The 18,055-nt window shown below is 34.1% G+C and overlaps 2 protein-coding genes across 4 annotated transcripts in view; one reads left to right on the plus strand and one right to left on the minus strand.

The window, feature by feature from the left end:
- The window catches only part of LOC111705421 (uncharacterized protein KIAA1211 homolog), a 21,930-nt gene extending 17,546 nt beyond the window's left edge, over positions 1-4,384 (minus strand). Inside the window, exon 1 of the mRNA XM_023477968.1 lies at positions 4,320-4,384. Within this exon, the coding sequence (XP_023333736.1) occupies positions 4,320-4,359 (40 nt within the window). The 5' untranslated portion in view covers positions 4,360-4,384. The remainder of the gene's footprint in view (positions 1-4,319) is intronic.
- Positions 2,918-14,753, plus strand: LOC111705420 (uncharacterized). 3 transcript variants are annotated; one of them, XM_023477963.1, is made up of 11 exons: positions 2,918-2,991; positions 3,702-3,777; positions 3,871-3,982; positions 4,655-4,698; positions 5,992-6,068; positions 6,515-6,588; positions 7,271-7,343; positions 8,100-8,205; positions 11,544-11,638; positions 12,857-12,988; positions 14,174-14,753. In XM_023477963.1, exons 1-11 carry the CDS (start codon positions 2,942-2,944, stop codon positions 14,652-14,654), a joined length of 1,320 nt encoding a protein of 439 aa, XP_023333731.1. In that variant the 5' UTR covers positions 2,918-2,941; the 3' UTR covers positions 14,655-14,753. The 3 variants fall into 3 exon arrangements, with proteins under 3 accessions (XP_023333731.1, XP_023333732.1, XP_023333733.1); XM_023477964.1 differs by having other exon boundaries at positions 3,883-3,982; XM_023477965.1 differs by having other exon boundaries at positions 3,702-3,757; positions 3,905-3,982.
- The last annotated feature ends 3,302 nt before the right edge of the window (positions 14,754-18,055 follow it).

An 18,055-nucleotide genomic window follows, 5' to 3' on the forward strand; every position in this document is an offset into this window, starting at 1 on the left:
AGTTGAGTTTGATATAAACGTTTTCTTGTTCCACATTTTTATAGCTCCTACTGTACGTATAGATGTTATTTTTAAAACTGCATAAAAAAGAAATTTTCTGAGGTTTGGTTAAAAGTGATGCATATTTGAGGAAAAATTGTAAAAAACGTTTTTATATCGAACAGTTGTAAATATTAATGTAAAAATATATTAAATGTTTTTATGTTTTAATTTTGTTTAAATCTTTAAAAATGTCTCTCTAAATCTTATTTAAAGGGACTGTTAGAGTAATTACTAGTGACCCTCCATGCAAAGATGACAATGCCGGGTTCACAACGTGATATTCCGTTAAAAGCTTAATCTGATCAATTATGAATTAGATATCTTTCTTATTATAATTTTGAAAACTGATTACGAACATATCACGCGCCTCTGTCCCTTTAGTAAAAGTAAATTCAACCTATAAGAGGCATAAAGTCTGACCATGCTAACCTTGTTGCACGGGCTAGTCCTGTCCATAGAGCTAGGTACAGAACAACCAGGGAACGGAAAGGTTGACCCGGCTCGGAAATTCAAATGTACCACGGCTGCCCGTGATCTACTGCAGGAAAACATATAAAGAATTATCAGAATTATAAACTTTTTAAAAAACGATAATATCTTCCACATTATTGAACATCTAAAGATTACAAGAGTGAATCGGGCATTGCCATCTTTAAGCTTGCGTTAGAATTTAACGAGCATCATGCTCTTTAGTAGATAAAAACAATACAAATCTCAATGTTGTTTCAAAGATTATCATTTAAAGTCAAAGCCTGTCACGTCACCAAATATTAAAATATGCGATGAGATAAAGAATACGGAGTTTACATTAAACAGCAATAGTACAGTACAGTTCTAGTATATAGTATATAGTACAGTACAGTTCTAGTATATAGTATATAGTACAGTACAGTTCTAGTATACTAGTATATAGTACAGTACATTTCTAGTATATAGTATATAGTACAGTACAGTTCTAGTATATAGTATACAGTACAGTACAGTTCTAGTATATAGTATATAGTACAGTATAGTTCTAGTATATAGTTTATAGTACAGTACAGTTATAGTATATAGTATATAGTACAGTACAGTTCTAGAGTATAGTATATAGTACAGTACAGTTCTATTATATAGTATATAGTACAGTACAGTTCTAGTATATAGTATATAGGTCAGTACAGTTCTAGTATATAGAATATAGTACAGTACAGTTCTAGTTTATAGTATATAGTACAGTACAGTTCTAGTATATAGCATATAGTACAGTACAGTTCTAGTATATAGTATATAGTAGAGTACAGTTCTAGAACTAGTTATTTTCTAAGCAATGATTGCCCAGGCCCACGCTAAACTAAAGTAAAATACACGAACATTTTTAATTTTAATAAACTAGCTGAAGTGTCCGGCGTTGCTCGTGACATTTTTATAATCGAATTTTTAAAAAATCGATTAAAAAATTGAGTTGTTTTTTGCCTTGTTACAGCCGTTTGGACACCTATAGCTGACATACAAATAAACATATATGAGAGAAGAGCTTAATTATATAGATTAGTTTCTAATACTTTTGAGTAAAATCAAAGCAAGAGAAGCTGCGAGGTCACAAAGTCGTATGATACATTACACCTGAATCGTACCTTCACCTTCTGTCTATTGTTTACAGCAAGGTTATAAGGCAAGGAAAGTTAATTGCGGTCGCGTATACTCTGCGTACATATTGAAAACAGTTCTCTCTGGGCGGAATTTGTAAACAAGAATAGATGCATTGGTGTTCGTTTAGTATCCGAGGAGGTTAAAAGCATTTAATTTTGATCATTTTGATAATTCACATAATAGTTTCCTATAATCAGAATATTTCATACAATATTTTTGTGAAAATGGATTCCATGTCAGGCTGTGATATCCGTCTTGTGTTTACTTTTCCGCCCAAAGACAGTACACTGCTGGACAAAAAAAATGCGTACACCTGTGAAATAACTTTCCTTGCAATATAACCTTGGTTTGCAGTGGGGCTAGTTCTGCAGCCCTGCCTAGAGATTTAATATTTGTGTTAAGCTAGTTTATAAGCTGACCTATTATTTCATATTCTACAAGTTTTAATTAGAATTGATAAACTGGAATTTAAAAAAGAATTTGACTTATAAAACCGTATTGTGTTTTCCAAATTATACTCCAAGTCCAAGATTATCTTCTAAATAAAAACAGATTATTCCATCTTTTTGCGCAAATTGTTTCGTGCTCAACCCTCCGCTGCAATATACTTGGATTTGATAACTAAAAGAACTCAGGTTTTACTAGAAACTTAAATGTTCTAATACATATATCTTTGCAACCTGATGGTGTGAAACTTTAATACTTTAAACTTAGACTACTACATGGGGTTTTAAGATATAGGAATTGAAAATTAGAGTTTGTGGCAAGAACTTGCAATTCCTTGTGTTTATTTCTTTCCATATTCGAGTATTTGTGTAAGTAGAAAAAAATGAAAAAAACACATACAATAGTTGGTCGATATTGATAAAAAACTACGTATATTTTTTAGACTGTCGCAACCCCTTGGCCTTTGATTTTACCTCATAAACAGAGGCGTATTTAGGGGGGGGGCTATTGGGACTGAGCCCCCCCCCCACTGGACCAGTGAAATCTATTGATTTCAGGGGTTTTCATGCCCCAACGGGTGCTGAACCCTCCCCCCCCCTTGGAAAGAAAAAAATTTAAGCCTCCCCCTGGACAAATTCCTGAATACGCCCCTGCTCATAAACTCTCATCTGTGATTTTTGTAGCCTTAGACATGTACATTTTAGAACTTGTTTCAAGTTAGCCATGTTTATAAAAAATCTCAACCCTTTGATACATATCATTTTTCATTCTTAAAAAACATGTTTTTAATGATATTTATTACAGAATATTTTAAAAAATAATGCGAAAATTGCGATTAATTATTCTGATTCAACTGCTATTAGGGATAAGGTAGACGATTTTTTTCTTATATAAGATATATGTTGATCAATTTATATATATATCGTAAAATTTAGATTTGTTTTAGAAGTTCTAATCTAAGCTACATGGATTAGAATTGTCTATCACTGTCGGTACAAATCTAGAATGTTCATACATTGAATCCCAGATATATGAATATATAGACCGTCAAGTTTTTTGATAATTCTAAAGAAACTTCTTTTTATTTTTAATTGAAGGTAAATTAATAGCCCTGAAATATGAATGCAACTGATATATTAATATTAAACTCATTTTTCCGCGGCATTTGATCTTAAATATTTAATACGACATTATAAAAAAAACTCTTGCTATGTATTCTTATATCGTGGATTCACTGTATGTTTTTTTTACTATAAAGCTACTTAAAACAAACAGATTACATTCCCAGCTTGAAAAATCGTTAGAAACTGTTCAAATCCCAAAACATAAGAAGGGGTAAGAATAATTCTAATCCGAGGATTTACATGGTGACCGGTGGGGTTATCTTGGGGTACTCTTACCGGCGACTTGGGGGCTATTTACATCTATATAATTGGGGGGGTGGGAAGTTATTTAATCTAATTATCCCAAGGGAAATAAGTACAATATTATTCGTCTGTAGTCCTGCAAAACGGAATATGTAATAATGTTTTGGTTTGAAGATTTGATTGTAATTAATTCGCATAATTATTATTATATAGGTTTATTTGCGGAGACGAGTGTAGTCAAGTGGGAAGCTGTATACAAAACTATCCAGGGACCGAAATTAATGATTTGGTGAGGTCGCTGAACTGGTTCAAATCCTTTATCGATTCAAATCCTTATAAATCTCTAACTTTGAATCAGTGATTAATGACTTGAACCGGGCAGCGACCTCTCCAGTTCATGAAATGTTGTTCTACAGAGAGTGAAGATGTATTGGATAGAATTGAAGGTGTCAACACTACAGCAGCATGCCAAGAATATTGTCAACAGAACCCAGGTAGACATTTTTACCAGAGGCGTACACAGGAATTTCTCCAGGTGAAATTTAGATTTTTTGTTGTTAGGTGGGCCCGACTCGCCCGACAAACCTGGAAACCATAGATTTCACTGAACCGGGGGGGGGGAAGGGGTTTATAGCCCCCTATATATACGCCTCTGATTTTTTAGTATTTTCTTCTATAAAATATCGCCTTGTGTTTCTTGGGCATATTGGAGAAACTTAAAGGGACTTGTAAACGTCATCTCGAGTAATAGATTTACAATACTACACTTTATCAACCTTTTCCTGATAAATTGTATTAGAAGGAATAGATAAGAAAGTGCTCAACACTTACACGCGTTTTGTAAATTTAACAGGAAGGAGAAGTCCGACATATTTGATTAGTAAAGGTTTAAAGGGTATTGTTGTGAATGAGACTCGCCACTCCACAAATGGGTCAGGGTGTCTGCACACTAATCTAAAGGACAAATTATAAATTATAAAACGGTGCAGTGCAAATTTGTTTAAAATTAAAAAAATATCTTATCTATTTTATCATAGTTTACTGGGTTATCAATATATTCTTTATGTTTGTTTGTTATTTTATAATAATAAAAAAGTTAAAGGGATTGTTGTAAAAAATAAAATTAATTGAATTACAAATTTAAAAATAAACGTTTTTTTGTTCAGATTGTGCATTCTTCACCTGGTATAATGATTTTGTCATTTCTCCGGTAATACTTTCATTTAATTCATTTCTAAAGAACATTCAGTCTTTCGACACACATTCAACATTCTAATCCTTATATCTTTGCAATCTAATGGTAAATATTATTAGATCTATTAGGATTCATAGTGTGAAATATCCTAGGTCTTCGACATTAGGTTGCAAAGATATAGGGATTAGAAAAACAGAGATCAAATACGTTGAGGACTCAGGAGCATAGGTCAACATTTAGCAAACTTGGAATATATGAAATCTTGGAATTTCATGAAAAACCAAATACTTCCTCTTCAAATTTATTTTGTTAATTACCTTTAAAAAATGTTTTTTTAATGTTTTACAATTTGAAAAACATGTTACGAGACAATTAGACTTTTATCAATTGCTTTAAAGCATTCTCTTTTACTATTAATTTCTTGTGTTTGTTAATTTTTCGCAAACTCTTCTTTTAAGAATTCGTACTTCAATTTCCATCTTTCAAAATGAGAATTTTACCTTTACTTTAAGTTTTCACACATAAGCCATCAGGGGAATTATCAATACTTAAGCTTGAAGCTTTTAAAGAATTTAGTCTTTGTTACAAACTCTGACTTTCTAGTCCCAATATCTACGAAACCAAATGTCGTAGACCTTAGATACTCTAAAATATCAGTTCTTTAAGATCTAAGTTTGAAATAACAAAATGACTTTAAACTCCAAAGATAATGATTGGAAAATTTGGGTTTGTGGCCAAGACTCAATTCCTTTAAATCAATATCCTCCCCACTCCTCTTTATTCGAAAGTTACATTTAAAATTTGATTTTAAGAGATAATAATATAAACCATTTCATTAATTAAAAGTTGTGAAAGTTTCTAGTGTAGATTCTATATAATTTTAGACACTTTGAAACTACTTTGAAACTACTTTGAAACTACTTTGAAACTACTTTGACCACTTTGAAACTACTTTGAAATAAATACTCAATTTTAAGTTTTTTTTTCAGTTTTTTGAAACATTCTTGTACTATTATGTTATCTTTTTACAATGTAAAGTGGGCGGAGATTATATCGATACAATGAAGACGACTTTTTTATTTTGATTGTTTACAAGCTTTTTTTCTAGCTACAAGCTGTTACAAGTAATCAAAGAGAAGCTTTTTTAATTGACATCTCTTTGTTTCCGTGTTTTTTCTGTATCCATGCTGTTTAAAAGCTTGATAAAAAAAAAAAATTAATGGGACAGCCGGTCTGTCCCTTTAAATCTAAATTCGTCTTCATTGTAATTCTACATGCGACGACGACATATATTTATTTTTGTTGTAGTTAAGTAACACTTGCTTCCTGTACAAGAGATGCCTGAATATAAACAAAGGATGTATAGGCTGCTTTTTTGGAACCAAGTAAGCAATTAGAACTAAAGAAAGGCACTAAGATCCAGGCAGGCAGCTAGAACACCTTGCATCGATAGATAGATAAAACTAGTTACTCAGCTATTTTATTATATATCACAGTTACCTGTAAACAACCCAGTACATACAAAAAAGAAGTAACGAAATGTAAAAAAAACATGATTTAGTTTAATTGACGATTATTTTTATGTAGGGAAAAATGTGGTTAAAACGGAAATACCAATTAATTGTAATTTACAATGGACGAAATGAAGAAACATGGTTTTAACGTTTGTTTTTAGTTTGTTTCACTTAGAATCCTCCTCCTAGAGAGGGGGTCATTAATACTACTGTCAGATTAATAAGAACTCTATTTTAGATCCTGTTCCACATGCCTAGTTCCTCCTCCTAGAGAGGGGGTCATTACTACTGTCAGATCAATAAGAACTCTATTTTAGAAACTGTCCTACATGCCTAGTTCCTGCTCCTAAAGGAGGTCATTACTACTGTCAGAACAATAGGAATTCGTCAGGTAAACAGACGCAACTGAGATATTTTGTTTCTACGCTCTAGATTATGTAGTCAATACATGATCCATGTTTTTTTTCTACGTCTTTTTGCTATGTTTATTAACAAGCATGCTTTTACTTATTTTCTAAGCTTTGTATATGATCTTTGAAATAAGTCTTATGCACTATTTTCTATTCTAGGGTTTGCTTGTTTGATGGAATAGTTTAAAACATTTGTAAATACTTCTGAAAATATAAACCCGGTTGTTTAAGTGGAATTAACTGTTGATTGTAAAGTTATTTAAGGATTTGATCTTTCACTTAGCAAAACGTTTCACTGTTGTTTCTTTGTCGGAGAGTATGGATAAATTTGAACAGAGACTTGCTTTGGTTTGGTTTTTCTCCGATGGGGGTTTTGGTAAAGACAAGTCACGGGGGAGGAGGGTGGGGGGGGTAGAAGTTTCTATTATGGTCATTTTTACATAATATGAAGAGAAATCTAATCTGTGCTTTCAGATGACTGTGCGAAATTTATTCAGCCTTGTTAGACTTGCAGTCAGGGTTCCTATAATTGTAAAATTGTTTCTTTTCTGTGTCAAGTTATTTAAAATACGTTAACAAGACATTCTGGACAGAAGACTGAATTCATCCTCTACATTTAAATAGTAGGTCGTCATTATCCCTGTCTATATGTTTTATATTCAGAAACAGCTGAGAATACTCCAATCAGCAACCTGGATTATTGTTATCACAGATGTTCTAATAAATTAACAGTGAGGTAATCAAAATAATGCAAACCAAAGAAGATGTGTACTAAAAGTGGGAAGGATAGGGTTTGTGTGGATTTTACTATGAAATATGAATCCACTTAGGAACTAGTTTAGGTAAAGAAACATTAGTTAATAAACAAGACCGGTGTCATGCATGGAGTGGACTTCTGCATGGGGCGGACTCCCTTAAAGTTTTAGCGATTTCAACACAATGTTAGACATAAATAGCAATGTTATGACAATGTCCAATATTTATTAATGTATTTTGATTTGAAAAACACATTAAAAATTATCTAATATATGTCAACTAGTAATTTTTAATATTTTAACATTGCTTTTTATGTCTAACATTGTGTTGAAATGGTTAACACTTTAGGGGGAGTCCACCCCATGCACTACATCAGTTTTACTGTTGGTTTACAATCTTTGTTATTGTTTTTATAAAACCAGTTCCTAGCAGACGTAGTACGTCACAGTCAAATTTAAAACAAAACATCAACATCACTTTTTACACACATGCCTAAGCTTCTAATTATGCTTGTTTGTTTAGAAAAGGCAAAAGATTCGAATGAGTAAATCACAATAATCTCGTGATTAGAAGATAATTTCATTTGTGTACCGTACCGGTTTGCCGTCTACAGTCTGCATGCATACTGTGCAAGTTGCCCTGTTCTACTTAAAAGTCAGTCCGGTACATCAAATTAATCAGAGTTTGTAATGATATCATGAACAATACGAGAATCTTAACATACCTTTTTTTGTAGACGATGTATGAACGGAAGTTGGGATGGAGTTGATCCAACATGTGATTGTATATCCCCACCACCTGGTATTAATATGACATGCCCCTACCCATCCACCTCTCTAAAGGTATATCCCCACCACCTGGTATTAATATGACATGCTCCTACCCATCCAGCTCTCTAAAGGTATATCCCCACCACTTGGTATTAATATGACATGCTCCAACCCATCCAGCTCACTTAAGGTATATCCCCACCTGGTATTAATATGATATGCTCCTACCCATCCAGCTCTCTAAAGGTATATCCCCACCACTTGGTATTAATATGACATGCTCCAACCCATCCAGCTCACTTAAGGTATATCCCCACCTGGTATTAATATGATATGCTCCTACCCATCCAGCTCTCTAAAGGTATATCCCCACCACCTGGTATTAATATGACATGCTCCAACCCATCCACCTCTCTAACGGTATATCCCCACCACCTGGTATTAATATGACATGCCCCTACCCATCCAGCTCTCTAAAGGTATATCCCCACCACCTGGTATTAATATGACATGCTCCAACCCATCCACCTCTCTAACGGTATATCCCCACCTGGTATTAATATGACATGCTCCTACCCATCCAGCTCACTAAAGGTATATCCCCACCACCTGGTATTAATATGACATGCTCCTACCCATCCACCTCTCTAAAAGTATATCCCCACCACCTGGTATCAACATGACATGCTCCAACCCATCCAGCTCATTAACGGTATATCCCCACCACCTGGTATTAATATGACATGCTCCAACCCATCCAGCTCACTTAAGGTATATCCCCACCTGGTATTAATATGACATGCTCCTACCCATCCACCTCTCTAAAGGTACATCCCCACCACCTGGTATTAATATTACATGTTCCTACCCATCCAGCTCACTAAAGGAATATCCCCACCACCTGGTATTAATATGACATGTTCCTACCCATCCACCTCTCTAAAGGTATATATCCCCACCTGTTATTAATATATGACATGCTGTTACTCCAGTGGCTTTTATAAATATAACAAAAAAACGTTATGCATTAAAGTAGCAAAGAGAAAGTTAGATAATTAGATAATACAACCAATTTGTTAAAATGATCATAAAAATTCTTTACTCTTTCATGCAAATACTTTCGCGGATTTTAAACAAAGAAAACGGCTTGGATTGTCAAATAAATTACTGAAAAAAATATAGATTTAAAGAAAGCCATTTTTCGAAATCTACTCTACGTCAACATTTTTCATTACATTCATAATCATATAGTAATTACATGACGTTAAAAATAAAATGCGCGGACAAACTTTAATCACTTACTTTTATATAAAATATTTAAAATAGAAATTAATATGATAACAAGCTTGATTTTTAACAAAATAGATAATGAATAATATGAATAATGCTAAATTTGTTATCTTTAAGATAAGTTTAATGCTACAATAATAAACTCTATTCTTCTTATGAGGTAGCTTGGAGCAAGGGGGCNGTCTGAGATATCATTATATATCTAAAACTCTGTAAACATTAAAAGCAAACACTTTTTTGGGAAATATTTTTATAAACGTTTCGCAGATTATTTTCATTTAATAAAATGTTTAAAAACGTAATTACAGTTTTGTACCTATAATTCTCAATCTAACCTTAACCCAAAAGTCTTGATTAAATTCTCATTTACAATACAAAAGGGTGTCCTAAAAACATGTCTTTTTAGTTTTTTGACCATTTTTATTAAAAATTAAGCAATAACTTAAAAAAGATTGTTAAATTTATAATTCATGGGCTTAGGGAAGATAATGAATTATTTCATGAAACGTTCTGATGATAAATATCTCGAGATATGGCAACCTTTAAGAAGATCTCTTCTGTAGCAATTTCTTCTTTCGTAGCAAAAATAATGTGGTTCAAATCAACTTCCAAGAAATATGACGATACACGATTTAAGACTACCCTTAAAACCGTTGTCTAATGAAGTATAATGAAGTAAAAATATCAATGTTGATAATTTGAAAAACTTATTATTTTTAATAGTAGTTTCTCTACGCATTTTTATTTTTATTTTACGCTATAAATACTGATTTCTTCATTTTTTTGTTTCCTTCTATATATGTAAGTACAATACTGCACGGGCAGCCGTAGTACATTTGAATTTCCGAGCCGGGTCAACCTTTCCGGCCCCAGAATGTACTGCATCGCCCAGACATTGGGTAAATAAAGAAGACACTCAATAGGACTAGCCGGTGCAACAAGGTTGACGCGGTCAGACTTCAGGTTGAATTTACTTTTACTGAAGGGTCAGAGGTGCGTGATAAACGGACTCATAAAGGATTGAAAGCGTAATTTCAAATGTCACGGTATGCAAAGTTGGCAATGGCCGATTCACAACGGTACCCTCGAAACTTTATCTGATCAATAATGTGGAAGATGTTGTCGTTTTTCTAGATTTAAAAGTGTTTATTTCTGATATTTAAAATATGTCTTCCTGCAGAACAATACAAATGCGCAAGTCACTCTTGTGTATAGAGAAACCACACTTGAATATATTGAGGATTTAAAAAGATCAATAAATTTCACATGATGGATTGATCCTAGAGATTTTCTTTTCAAAGGTTTCAATAATTGCTTTTTAAAATGGATTATGACGGTTTTAGAGAATGGAAATTTAAAAATATGAACAAATTTGTTACACTGCACACTGCACAGTAGGACCCATGCAACTGTAGAAAATAAAGACGACTGTTAGTACTTCAGTTATAAAAATAAACATGAAACACAAAGATCGACAGGCCTAATCGTGGACCGGAATCTAAGGATCAAGCATTGATCTCCATCTTAATTATTCAGACCTAGGGTTAATTTGATTCCTGTTCGATATCCCGTGCTTGTTATACCCAGCAGGGTTTACTTTACTTGAGGAATCAAGCATTTATCCTTAACCGTAATAACTTTGGATATTTCAAACTTAGATTATGTGGTCTAATATGATTCATAGTTTGAAATATCAAGGGTATACGACATTAGGTTGTAAAGTTATAGGGATGAGAAAATCAGAGTTTGAGGCAAAAACTCAATTCCTTTAAACAAAAGAACTGAGTTGTTGCCTCAAATTTTCTCTTTTCCTATATCTTTACAACCTTACAATGCTTTGATATTTAAAACTTAGATTATTTGATTTAACAGAATTTATAGTATTATCTAAGGTCTAAGAAACTGGGTTGCAACGATAAAAGAATTAGAAAATTAGAGTTTGTGGCAAACACTCAATTCCTTTAAATATTTATTTAGCTCTCGATACAGGTCTATAAATATAAACATAAATATAAAAATAGATATTCACATATGCATTACAGTAAAATAAAATGTAATGTACAAATGAAACATTAAAAAATATACATCTTAAATTTTAAAGAATTATTCAATTTGTTTAGAATTATGATGGAGGGGTTAGCTGTCAAAAATATTGTGGAAACACCTTGAAAGGAAGTACAGTCTGTCAAGATCATCAGTGGACCGTTGATCTCAGGTGCCCCACAATACTTATATGAAGACGACTCAATTTATGATTTCATTCATAGTCCAATAAACATGATAAACAGGATTTGTGCAGTAGACACACGCACATTTCACTTAATAAGTTGATTTCCAAGCTATTGGGTTAAACTAATGGCTTTTCAACAGCATCAAAGGTAAGAACGGTAATGTTACATCGTCTATACGCAACATCCCCCCTACTGAACTTCTGACCTACTAACTTTCCGACCTACTGCAATATCGGACCTACACCAGCTGTTTCTTTTAGTATTATTTGAGGGTTAGGTTAGGTTAAGACAATTTCTGGGCCGAGCACTGCGGCTAGGACAGGCTAGGGGCCCGGGCGCTGCGGCCACAAGTCCATATAACAGCTGTAATACCACGTGCTAGTAGGTCGGATGTGTAGTATAGCGGATTTGGCGTAGGTCAGAAGTGGAGTATGGCGGATATGTGTAGGTCGAAAAATACACCACCGCATCAAAAGATTGCTTAAATATCGTCTTCCTATTTCACAGTTTATTGGTTTATGACTTAGCAACATCATGGTGTACAAACTTAGCAACATCATGGTGTACAAACTTAGCAACATCATGGTGTACAAACTTAGCAACATCATGGTGTACAACTTAGCAACATCATGGTGTACAAACTTAGCAACATCATGGTGTACAAACTTAGCAACATCATGGTGTACAAACTTAGCAACATCATGGTGTACAAACTTCGCAACATCATGGTGTACAAACTTTGAATTTTCAAACTTTGACTTTTGTAAACAAAATTTGGTTGCAGAGATGAGACAAGTCTAAAATGATGCATAGTATAAAAGATACAGGATACAGAATACAGGATACAGGATACAGGATACTGATTACTGGATAAAGGATACAGGATTACATTATACACGATACAGGACATGCTGGATACATGAAATAGAAATCTCTATTTGTTTGGATGTCCGATCATAACTCAGGAACCCCTGGGTCCATTTGCCTAAAAATTTAGTTTGGAAACTCGGGAGAACCATGGAATTGTTATTGATTTTAAGATTCTAAGTTGAGTGGTTCAATTAAAAAGTAAAATAGCTAAAACCGTAATTTACGACCAAGCGCGGGTAAACGGCGGGAGTAACTATGAGTACGCTGGGCAACTCTGGGTTCTGAATCAGGATACATGATATTACAGAATTAACTATCTATATTTATTTTAGTGAAGTCAGCTGCCCTATGGAGAGTAGTCCCACCACAGTGATAATAATAGTTGTGGTTTCAACCCTGCTGGGGCTATGCTTAATAGTGGGAGCAGGGCTTGTATTACTCACCAGAAGGAGTAATACGAATAGGTAATCGGACTTTCAATTCTCTTCATTGATAATTCTTTATTATGTTTATTGCTTTCTCCCAACCTTCTCTTATTCATTGATCATCCTTTCTCCCAACCTTCTTCTTTTCATCGATCATTCTTTTTACCAACCTTCTCATGTTTATTGCTCATCATTTCTCCTGTGTATTATGCATTATCCCCCCACCCCTGCTTTCTCCTGTTTATTGATTATAATTTCTCCCATCTTTCTCCTCTTTATTGTTATTCCTTTCTCCTAACCTTTTCTTGTTTATTGCTCATCCTCCCTCTCAACCTTCTCCTTTTTATTGCTTATCCTCCCTCTCAACCTTCTCATGTTTATTGCTTATCCTCCCTTTCAACCTTCTCCTGCTTATTGCTTATCCTTTTCCCATTCTTCTCCTGTTTACTATTCATTCTCCCCCTCCCCCCTTCTTTCTCCTGTTTAATGTTTATTGATTATATTTTCTTCCATCCTTCTCCTGTGTATTACTCGTATTTTCTCCCTTCCTTCTCCATTTTGTTGCTCTTCCTTTCTCCTAAATCTTTTCTTGTTTATTGCTAAACCTAAATCCTATCCTTTTCTTGTTTATTGCTTGTCCTTTCTCCCATCCTTCTTCTGTTCATTAATCATCCTTTCTCCCATCCTTCTCCTCTTCATTGATCATCCTTTCTCCTATCCTTCTCCTATTTATTGATCGTACTTTCTCCATATCTTGTTCTCTTCATTTATCATCCTTTCTCCCATTCTTTCCCTATTCATTAATCGTACTTTATCAAAATCTTGTTCTGTTCATTGATCATCCTTTCGCTCATCCTTCTCCTGTTTATTGCTTTTCCTTTCTTCCAACCTTCTTTTCTTCATTAATATTCCTTTTTCCCATCCTTCTCCTCTTCATTTCTCATCCTTTCTCACATCTTTCTCCTCTTCATTGCTCTTCCTTTCTCCAATCCTTCTCCTCTTCATTGATCATCCGTTCTCCCATCCTTCTCCTCTTCATTGATCATGCCTTTCTCCCATCCTTCTCCTCTTCATTGATCATCCGTTCTCCCATCCTTCTCCTCTTCATTGATCATCTGTTCTCCCAACCTTGTCTTTAAAGTGTCTAAGGTCGTCATAAAAGTCTCATGTTTTGTTGGTAACCCTGAACTAAACCTTCAAACTGTATCTAAACGTCTTATTTAGGACTGATGTTAACACTGAGGACCTAAGAAGAAACGGAACTACAAATATTAATCCTAGTGAAAAAATCAGAAGAGATATTGATTACTTTACTAACCCCGTAGATGAATTCGACGGAATCAGAGAAAATAGTCCTCCCTCGGGGTACAAGGTAGCACAGGGCCCTGCCTTTATTGAATCCTTGGATTCATTATCAGATCGGATTAGAGATGGACCAAGGTTTGAGAAGCCTAGAACTACACCCCGGGACGAAGTTGCTCAGGGTGGTCTGCAGATTAGAGGAGGACGGAGAAACCAACGGATCCAGGAGAGGATAGATGCTGGGGGCTGGTCAACCAAAGGGAAGAATTTAACACAAGATTTTCCAAGAAGGCTGGGGAGAGAGATTGGACTGGCACCAGCAAGAGATTTGTCTCAAATACCCAAACATGGAAAATATGAGAGTATTTTAGAATTTGGTTCTACCCCAAGCGATTATTGTTAAACTGCACTATCAGAAATTTAACTGTTATTAAAACATTTTATATAATAGCTAGCTGATGTGCCCGGCGTTGCCCGTGGAATAAAAAATTCGATTGTTTAAGCTTATATGTTACCCCTATTAATGTACCCATGAGTTTCTAAAATGAATCAGGCAATTCGGTTCAGCCGTTAGGCCAACATACGTACAATAATATATAAAGAATTCAACCAAATTAAAGAAATTAATAAATGTCATATTAAATACTGAAGTTTTATAAAAGAAAAGAAAAAAAAACAAGAGACAAGGTTTCAAAAAAAAACTTTAAAAAAATGTAATTCACAAATGTCCGGAATTACATTTACAGTTCCTGTAAATGTTGCTTTTCAAGCTGCCATTTTGAAATCAACTCAAACAAATGTTGATGATTTTTCTATTTAAATTGGTGGATTTTTTAAATCATATATTTCGATTTTTTATTTCGGAAATTTTTTTATAAATTGAATTATTTATAGTATTTTACATTTTCTGTTCAGATTTGCTCTTAAACAGTTTTTGAGTTACTATTGGAATAATTAGAGGTATCAAAATTGCAGTGAGAACCAAATAACTCTGAAAAAAGAAGACGACATAAAATCAAGGATTAAGTGTATTTGATGTTGCTGCAAAGCAAATAGTTTCACAAACCTATTAAATCATTTATTGATTGAACTGATAACGCGCCTCAAATTATAATTTTCTAATCTCTACATCTTTTCGACCAAATATCGTAGACCTTTGAAATTTTAAACTTTGATATTGTGCGAGCCTACAGTCGTAAAGTCTAAATAGAGGTTGCAAGAGTAAAGTGATTAGAAAATTGGAATGTTTATTTAACTTAAATTTTGGAATATCTGAGGTATTCTCGACCTAAAGATTAAAAAATCAATTCCTTTAAAATTATAATTATTTGTACTGAGTCAAGGATATTTAATGTTCAATGGGACCAAAGTTAAAAATAATCAGGGATTGTAGAAGTCATTTCAAGTGAGCCTCAATTTATACAGTGGGTTTTCTGATTCACAACTTTATCCTTTAAATCTTTGTCTCAGCAAAAATGATTGGGTTATCTCTCTTTTTTATTTTAAACTTGATTATTTTAAATTAATTGCGAAATTCTCTTTAAAAGTGATTTACGGATTTATGCAATAGGAGAGATTCATTGCTTCTCAGATAAATGTTTAAAGGGTACAGTCGTAAATCGGACATGCCTAGGGCTGGGCGCTTTCCTGGTGGAACGATCAAGAACAATCCCATCGTTCCGAAAAAAAACGAACGCTTAGAACGCATTCTTAAAAATATTGAAACGATTAGAAAAAGAACAGAAAGGGAATTGCTTGAAAAGAACGGTTAAAACCGTTAATCCGTTCTTATTATCAAGAACACGTTCTAAGTTGGGAACGCATTTTAAATCAGGAATGTGTTCTAAATCATCTAGAAATTGTTAAAGATTATTTGATTTAATCACTTGACCCCCGGCCCTATATCTTTGCAATCCTATGTTGTAGACCTTACATATTTCAAACTAAGAATTCTGTTGGATCAAATGATCTAAGTTTAAAATATCATCTTATCTTACACCATCAGGTTGCAAAGTTTTAGTGATGAGAAAATTTAAGTTAGTGGCCATGAATCAATTCCTCGTATTAATCAACAATGTATGTGCAGAAAATTTGCACGTTTTGCACAAGTGTCATTTTATTGCTCATTGCACAGGATCTGGTGGGAGCAACTTTCCAGATTCATCTCTCTGCACCTAAACTTCAAATACAAGTATATTTATCATTTATATTTGTCTAAAGCAAAATTACATTAAACAATATAAAAGTTTACAAACTAATACTCTTTTCTCTGGATATCGCATTTTAAAATTGACAGGGTTTGCCAAAAAAGGTGCAATACAAGACTTTTAGCATGAGTATAGTTTAGCTATTCAGAGGTGGTTTTCAGAAAAGGGGTTTCTTGGTCCCAGTCTAGTGTTTTTCGTTTTCTAAAAATGTGGTATGATGACAGTACAGCAAGGCTTGATAGATTTTCACACATTGCTTTGAAACTAACACTGGGTTTGCAGAACTTATGCAGTTTCTTTAGAATCGCCTTATTTGATGGTGAGATATATCCTCTTGAGCCGATTTCAAAAGGATGAACAGACACATCCCTAGTTGTTATATCTGTAATAAAATGTTCATACTTGTTCATCTTTTGAGCGTTGGCATTTTTGATATTTGTTTCCAATGGGACAGTAAGCTCAAAAATATCCATCTTTTCCTCCATTCTATCGATAATTACTAGATCTGGTTTCTCTGCGGTCACAAGGAGGTGGGGGGGAACAGTACCTCCCCCTGGAAGGGTATGGGACGGGATGTCGGCATACATCAGAAATCGGTCAATATCAATTAATCCAGTTATATATTTAATAAGATTGTTGTGCCTCCAAGTATATCTTTTTTGGTGTAGTGCAACCTTGCAGCCATTCAAAATATGGTTTGTAGTTTCTTGTCTTCTACCTTGCAATTCAGCGCCTGCCTGTAGACATAGTTTACAGAGATCTGATGCAGATTTTCCCCATTGTAGAAGGTTAGTTTGTGTTGGCAGGGTGTCCAAACAGGAGTTGAGTAGGAATTTCAGTGTACCTTTCTTCAGATTGAACATGTAAGATTTCCAGATCATGTCAGATTTTTCAAGCATTGCCAGGCAGAGAAAATGTCCTTGTTTTATGGGTGTTTCTGTATGTTCTCTCCAGAAAGTTTCGTTTTCAAAAGATACTTTTCCACTGACAGTTGTTTTCATTTTTTTATAGCATTGATGTTTGGAAGCTTGGTCTTCCCACTCAGGCATTTCTGCTTGACCATAGTTCTCTATATTTAATTTAACTTATCCTTCTCCACTCGTGTCATCCTACTTTGCACCATTCTCATCTTTCTCCACTCCTCTCATCCTTCTCCACTCAATTCTCATCCTTAATCTACACTTCTCCTCATCCTTAATTAATCCACCTCAGCTCATCCGTTCTCTACTCTTCTCATTCTTTTCCACTCCTCTGATGCTTTTCCTTTATCCTCATTATTTTCTACATGTTTCATGTCTTTCAATTGTTTTATTTGTGCTCTTCCTTTTATTCTTTAAATTACAACTTTGTTTCCAATTGAGAATTTAAAATAAATTCCTTATTAGAATAGGGCGGTGTCCATTCGAGTCTAGAGTTCTGAGAGGCTTTATGAATAATGAAATGTTTGTATATGGACTCGAATATAAAAAAATCAATAGAGCGCGGCAACCGCACGTTCAACCATAGGAACAAAGTAGCAGACATTACTTTATGCCGACTTTTTAGACTCTTTTCGGAAACCTTAGCGAAAACTGAGAAAATATAAAATTTTCTTGAC

This window comes from Eurytemora carolleeae, unplaced genomic scaffold, assembly GCF_000591075.1.
Source record: "Eurytemora carolleeae unplaced genomic scaffold, Eaff_2.0 scaffold665, whole genome shotgun sequence".
Classification (NCBI taxonomy): domain Eukaryota; kingdom Metazoa; phylum Arthropoda; class Copepoda; order Calanoida; family Temoridae; genus Eurytemora; species Eurytemora carolleeae.